At 52.7% G+C, this 7312-nt stretch overlaps 1 protein-coding gene across 1 annotated transcript in view; it reads right to left on the bottom strand.

Moving 5' to 3' along the window:
• Positions 1–2258: 2258 nt before the first annotated feature.
• HTRA1 (HtrA serine peptidase 1) overlaps positions 2259–7312 on the bottom strand; it is a 52161-nt gene continuing 47107 nt past the window's right edge. Inside the window, exons 6-9 of the mRNA XM_058698001.1 lie at positions 7125–7239; positions 5926–5983; positions 4354–4449; positions 2259–2980 (exon numbers count right to left, since the gene is read on the bottom strand). Coding sequence (XP_058553984.1) covers positions 2812–2980; positions 4354–4449; positions 5926–5983; positions 7125–7239 — 438 coding nt within the window. The 3' untranslated portion in view covers positions 2259–2811. The remainder of the gene's footprint in view (positions 2981–4353; positions 4450–5925; positions 5984–7124; positions 7240–7312) is intronic.

The raw sequence follows: 7312 nt of genomic DNA, 5'->3' as shown, positions 1-7312 counted from the left end.
AGAAGCGAGATGGACACAGGCCTGCCCCGAGGCGGAGGGACTGGGAGTCTTAGTCCCAAGGAGGCAAAGGTGGGCAGGCAGTGCCGCACAGAGACCATTGGCTCAGGCCTCCTGGGTTTAAGTCACAGCCGCCCGCTTATCAGCTCCGTGACTTGAGCAAGATGCTTAATTTCTGGGCATCAGTTTTTTCACCTGTCAAAAGAGGTAAATATAGCGTCCACCCGAGGGCTGATCTGAGGCCCGAACAGCCAGTAAATGTAAAATGCTCGGCACGACGTCTGACACACAGCAAGCACCCGGCAGATGTTAACTATTGAAACTGTCAGCTGAGAACCAGAAGGACGGCAGGCTACCCACAATAAGAACGGGAGCAGCTGCACTTATCTAGGAGCACAGGCCCTCACGGTTGACACACACAACTCCAGGGCAAGGGGGGACGCTGCTCTTACTCCCCACTTGACCGAGAGGGAAACTGAGGCTCCAAGACATCAAGGAACGCCCATGTCACTAATATTTCGAGCGTTCGCTGTGTGCCACTGTGTCACTAGCCACAGCAGACACAGGAAGTGGTACAGATGGAAAAACGGGCACAGAGGGGTGAAATAACTCGTTCAAAGGTCATGTGGCCAGTAAGATGCGGACCCCAGAGCTGAGCCCACATTTACCTAGCTCCAGGAGCGATGCCCCTTCGACTCAGCTCTGCCTCCCGGACCTTAAGGCTAATTGATATGGCCAAAACCTCCATCAGAACCCAAAGCAAGGTGAGGAAACAACGGCTGGCCTAAGAGGGCCTGAGAAAGCCCGTGTGAGCGCGGGGTGCTCGGGTGAGCAGCCCCCACAGGACACCGGGTACCACAGCTCAGGGCAGCCACGGAACCGGACCCATTACGCGTCGACCGTGCGCCAAGCTGCCCTCTCTGAGGCCTCGTATATACGACCACATCTGCGGGCAACACCCCTCCCCCCTCCCCCAGAGTCCCGTGGCCCTTCGGAACTGCTGCTCAGTATTTACAGTGTTTGCAGAGGGCTGAGCCCGTGGGCTCCAGGCCGATGCCTTCCAGCAGAACCCTCTGTGATCTCCCGAGCGGATGACAGGCTGGAGACAGACGGGCTCCGGCCGGGGCTGCCGCTGACCTGGACGCCACCCAGCGCGCCCTCCCCACCTGCAGTGGTACCTCAGCCCTGGGGCCCACCCAGGAGCAGGCCCGTGGGAAAAACATCTGAGAATGGAGCCATTCTCTGAGTCATCACCTTAGGTGGAGAGGGAGGGAGTGCAAAACCCACACGCAAGTCGGCTCCTTCCGACTTTCCAAGGTCATCTAAACAGACCGCGAAGGCACACAGCCACCCGGCTGCCTGGCGTCACTACTGATGAGGGTCTTGCTAAATCGGATTTCCCCTCCACTGAACTTGGGCCCTTGTTCTTCTACAGCCTCTTCAGTTATGAACCAGACCTCGGAGATCTACTGGTGGAGGAAGGATTAAGCTCTCCGTGCAGGGACCCCAACCTCCACCCTGTCCAAGGCCCCCCCTTTTACAGCTGACAAGTAGAGAGCCTCATCCTCCACTCCTGGTGTAAAAAGCCTCCTCCCCGGTGTGTGCTCCCCACAGCGACGCAGGCCCGTGCTAACTTCTCAAGCTAAATTTCTGTGGCAGTCTACACGGGTCCAGTCTCCAACTCTTGGGAGCTTTCCCAGAGACAGAGGCGTCTCCGGCCGCTTACGGTTACACTTGTTTGAGAACGCGTCGAGGGGAGCCCTGCTCTAGCCCTCCTCCCCCTCCCAAGGCTTACGGTCTGGTTCTCAGGTCAGAGCCCAGGACAACTGCAATCAACTTCAGCCTGTACTTTCTGGGGACTTAAGATAAGAGAGTTCTTGGGTCACAGAAGGCCTGGGTCCATCCTGCTCTGCGCTGATCCCTCTATACTTAGCACCCTGTCTGGCGCAGAGCGGAGGCCCAGAAAATCTTTCGTTGACTGATTGCGTGATGCATGAGGTCAACACACTCTCGTCAGTTTGGAAAGCTCCAGATGCAAGTACGACTGTCCTCAAGCCCTATTTTATGAAGCCAGAGCGGCCAAGCCCAGTTGTTAGTAATGCTGGTAAACCCCACGTGATGATTTGGAAATAACTGGTAAGCCTGCAAGCTCAACCCTGCGCGGACAATGTGGTTTAATGAGGACCTGTTGACCTTACAAGCATTTCCAAGAGACAGCCACCAGCTGTTCACAGGGAACGGGAAAGAAGCAAGCCACAAGGCAGAGTATGAAGAAGTACTTTAATAGCTCAAACTCAAAGTCATTGTGCCCCCAGTTCTGAAGAGATTCCTAAAAGAGGCAACTTCGGCCGTTTGGGAAGCCAACGGTCACCGGCCTGTGGTCTCTGGCGTCCATCTCCTCTGGGTGCTGACCGCGAGGAAAGCAAAACCGTGCCCAGGACCATTCTGGCTCCCGTGGGGCCTTCCTCCACCTATGCGTTATATCAACTGCCTTAGTTGGACTAAGATGATGACTCAGTTAAAGGGAGAGACAAATGTTGACTGTCTAAGCAGGAACGGTCCAAGCCGGCAAGGAAAAGCACACTGCATACATAGGAATACAGAAGGGCGAGCTTCTGCCTACGGATCTATGACATTACATTTGTTTTGCCTGCAAACTATCAAGAAGGATTCTGTTGGCCAGGGTGCTTCTGCTGAACAAGGAACACGGTGGTCCGAAGTCTTGAGTGTCCTGTGCCACCAGCCCAGAGTCATCATGCACCGTCCACTGGAGAGTCTTTGAGGGGAAACATGAAATCCAGCTCATGCCTCTACCTATGGGTCGATTTCTTCAGGAATCACCGTAATCATAATGTCTTCGTTGCCCCTGCGGACAACCATGTTCAGGGTGCTTTCCTTTTTAATGACGTCACTGACGTCATTAGCTGAGACCACCGACTGTCCATTGATGCTGATTATGACGTCATTTTCCTTGAGCCCACCCCTGCAACACAAGGGGAAACACGATTGTAACGCTTCCATTCCCCCGGGTCTAACTGCCAGGAGAGGGACTCGACTGTGCATTGACAGAGGCACAGTTTAGAACCCAGAAGCCCCGAGCGCATCGGGTGGGGTGATGGCGAACTCACATGACAGTAGCTTCAACTACCAACGGATTGTGTCATTTTCTTTTGAGAGTTTTAGGCCAAATCATCAGTCCTGTCCATTGCAGAAACGCTCCCCAGCACTTGTTATGACTGGATGACAGACTGACCCCAGAGGAGGCAAGGATATGCCGCAGACCGTCTACCATGTATCGTGCCCGTGGCCAGCTTGCTTGTCATGGGCATCACAACTCGGAGGACGGTCCCCTAAGGAGCAGGTGGAATGGTTCCACCTTCTTTTGTGTTATTATTGCTGTAACTTTAGCTCTTACAAATAAGCAAGAGTCAAATAAGTGTCAAATAAGCTATTACGGTCCTTTAGTGGTCTAGCACAGCGTCAGCAAACTTTTTCTGTAAAGGGCCAGATAGGAAATATTTTGGACTTTGCAGGCCATGTGGCATCCATCACAAGTCAACTCGACTGCCGTGGCCGTCAAGCCACTGTAGGCAGTGTGTAACTACCGAGCTTGGCTGTGTTCCAGTAACCTTCACTTAGGGACACATTTTGAAATGTCAATTTCGTACAATTTTGTATGTATCAGAAGAAAATACTCTCGCTTAAAAATTTTTTCAGCCGTTTAAAAATGCAGTATCTATCCTTCGCCCACGGGTCATATTAAAGCGGAGCAGTCGGCGGGCCAGATCCGGGCCCCAGGGAACAGCTTGCAGGCCCCACCCCGTCTAGCTCTTCTCCCTGCATATTATGTCCGTAGAAGTAAGACGTGCTGACTGCCTGCTGAGCTACTTCTTTTCATGTCACTTGGATGTTACCTGGGTTATTGTTCTGGAGGTGTGGACAGGTATGGCCTGGTCGGTAACAGACGGAATCAGAGAAGGCAGGCTTCTACGGGAAATGTGTCCGTCTGGCGGCCCAGGACGGGACCACTGCCCAACATCTCAGGGCCACTGCTCCTTCAACCCTCTTTCCCCAGCCAGGCCTGCCCCAGAGACTCATGAGAGTCAGATGTCATTCCTTCCACCTGAATCACCTCTCATGAAGTGAGGACTTCTGAGGACAGGAAGCACCCTTTTGCTGATGAGTGCTGAGCTGAACCAGGCCCGAAGGTCCCGGCTGGCGGGACCAAGGGTGTCCAACCCTTTCATCAGGGGCCCTCACCACCACTTGAGCCGATATGAAAAGAACACAGCCTCCCCCGACCGCCCCCAGGAACCGCAGGGATAATCCGGCAAAGAGAAAATAGTTCTAACTCACGCTTCCGCTGGAGTGTCAGGAATGACTTCAATGATATACGCTCCCGAAAGCACATCCGGGAAGTCTCGGTGACGGTCTTTCAGCTCTTTGGCTTTGCTGCTCGGGAGGAAAACACCTGCGTTAACATCAAGTAACAAGGGGCCTCTGTTGGCTGAGACTCAGCTCTCACCCAGCTTCTCCTCCTGAAATAAATAGCCCCAGGAGGTCTGATTCTGCTTCGCTTACATGTCTATTAGAGTCAAAGATCTACTGGCTGACAGGAAGTACGGTGCTTTATAATTATTATTATTCTTAATTTTACTAATGATTTAATATTAGCTATTGTAATGTAAGGAGTGAATATGGTGTAGCGGTTGCCCAGGTTTGGAGCCCCAGCTCTGCCACTTTCTGTGTGATCCTGGGCAGCTGCTTAACCTCTCTGTGCCTTAGTTTCCTCACCTACAAAACAGGAATAATGACAATACTCTAGGATGTAGGGGTCGTTTTGAGGATTAGGTGAGATGGTCTGGACGCAGCACCTGGCCCGGTGCCTGGTGCAGAGCAAATGTGCGGTAAATACAGTGGCTGGTGTCACTGTGGCTGGCGACCCGTGCCACCACCCGTGGATCCAAGCCTGGGCACGCGTTCAATCACTCGGTCCTCACCACCCACCAAAACGCCTGCACTGTTATCCTGGTCCCGGAGAGGAGGAAACTGAGGCACAGAGGTCAAGTCATTCCCCAGGTCATTAGCCAGGAAGTCGCACAGCTGGGACAAGAACTCAGGAAGCCAGATGCCAGGGTGTGTATTCCTTCCCCATACCTTCATCGCCCACGATTCCAAGACAAGTAACTGATTCACATTTGAGTCTCAGCAAATCAGTCCACACATTGTGGAGTGCTAAAAACGACACCACCATTCATAATATGCATCTAAAGGATAGTAATATGGTCACGATTAATAGTAAATTAATTGCGATAATTCATATGTTAATGCCTACGTGAATATGTTCTGCTCTTTGCTACCTGTACCTGCAAGAGTTTCCACTGTGCCCTTAGTTACCAGGCTCGTGTGGTTAGACCAGACTTTTTCATCAAGGGTAAAACACCAGTACGTTATAAGCCCGGCAGCCGCATGCCACAGCTTCCACCGGCTCCGGCAAACAAGCCTGACCCAGCATTCCGGCAGCCACAGCCCACACACGGTCGCACTCCCAAAAGGCAGGGTGCTCTGGGCTGAGGGAGGTGCCGGGGCACTGCTGGAGTGTGGGTTTCAACGGAACAGGTGGTAAAAGGAAGGCATGAGGGAGAGTGACCAACACGCCCCACTGTCCAGGCCCGCCTTCAAAGAGGAGGGCAGAATCTTCTAGAGGGAAGGACCTGTTTGCTCCAAACACAAACAAAACCCCCAAAATGAAGCATAAAACCAGAGGCCCAGGGGAATGGCCCCTCCTCTTTCCTGATGTTTCTCAATTATGACCAGAAACCGAGATGCTTAAGGCAGCATGAGGTTTCCCTTTCAGGGTGCCAGTGAGAGCCTTCCTAAGTTTAGGTTTAAGTTTAAGATACACACGTAGACGTCCCGCTTACCCACCTGGATGTGAGCGACATCATTCGGATGCCAATATACTTCTTCTTGGTAACGGCTTTGCCTGGTGGGACAACAAAAGGACAACAGGTCAGCCCAGTTGGCAGCTGTACTGGGGACACCAGGAGCTGTGAGGTTCAGTCCCTGCAGCGTATAAAGTCAGGGCCACGGGGGGGGGAACGCTGACGATGTGGTTCAAATCCTTCTCAGGCCCCTACCTGCCATGGCACCTGGGGAAAGTCCTGCCATTTTTGTTAATGGCCAAAAACTGAGGAGTGATACTTGCTTCCTCTTTGCCTTATCCTGACCTCCAATGAGGGTTCTAGCCCTCCGATAAATCCAGAATCTGAGCCCTTCGTCCCACCCTGGCGTGGAAGACCAGGAGAGTCTCTCACCTGGTCCTACAACTTCTGCCCAGCCCCTCCAGCGGAGTCTCCATGCAGCCATGACAATGACTTTTCAAAGACGTCCACCAGGTCATGACCTTCCCTGTTCTCAATACAACCCAAGGCCTTCACCACGGCCACCACGGCACAGAGGTCAAGTCTCCGTGACCCTGGCTAACTGCTTTCTGCATCCATCTGTGTGACCCTGAACCTCACGGCACTCCAGCCACGTGACCCACTCGCTGTGTGTGCTGTGCCCACAACGGAGGCCTTGAATCCACTGTTCCTTGGTCTGGAATGTCTCCCTCCCGGCACTCCCCCAGCTCACCACCCTGCTTCATTTTCAGGGAAGCATCATTGGTATCTGAAACTTTGCATGTTTGTCTAGTACCACCCTCCCTACCCCTCCAGTCAGAGTGTAAACATCACACATGCCGGGGACCTTGTGGAGCCATGGAACCCCCAGCCTAACCCCGAGCAGAGACGGGTCAACAAACATGTGTGGAATGAACGATCTCCCTGAATCTCAGTTTGCTTATCACTAAAATGGGACTAATACTTCCCTCCCGAGAGGGCAAAGGAACTTAATGAAATAAAACGATGTATAGAAATCACCTAGGATCGTGCCTGGCACATATTCGACCAAACCACATGAAACATTTACGGGCAAAAAGGGTCAAACGTCTGTGACCCAATGCCAGGGGCCTAACAACGTGTATCCCATTTCCCTTCTCGGTCTGAAAAGGCTTATTAGCTGACGTTCAGGGGTGCAGCCGGGCCTGCCTGAACCACCCGTGGCCACGCGGGGCCATGCTTTACCTTTGGCCTGTCGGTCATGGGACTCAGTTAGGAACTTTTTAATCTTATCTGATGGGATTGCAAAGGAGATTCCGGCTGTCACCTTCAGAGTGTTAATCCCAATGACTTCGCCATCCTGAAAAGCAAGATGGAAACAGCCTGTTGGGCCCATGAAGGTTTACCAGAAGACACGCACCAAAAGGAACAGA

Source organism: Neofelis nebulosa, chromosome 13, assembly GCF_028018385.1.
Source record: "Neofelis nebulosa isolate mNeoNeb1 chromosome 13, mNeoNeb1.pri, whole genome shotgun sequence".
NCBI classification, from domain to species: domain Eukaryota; kingdom Metazoa; phylum Chordata; class Mammalia; order Carnivora; family Felidae; genus Neofelis; species Neofelis nebulosa.
Note: the sequence above shows the minus strand (reverse complement) of the source record. Positions and strands in the feature narration are given on the sequence as shown.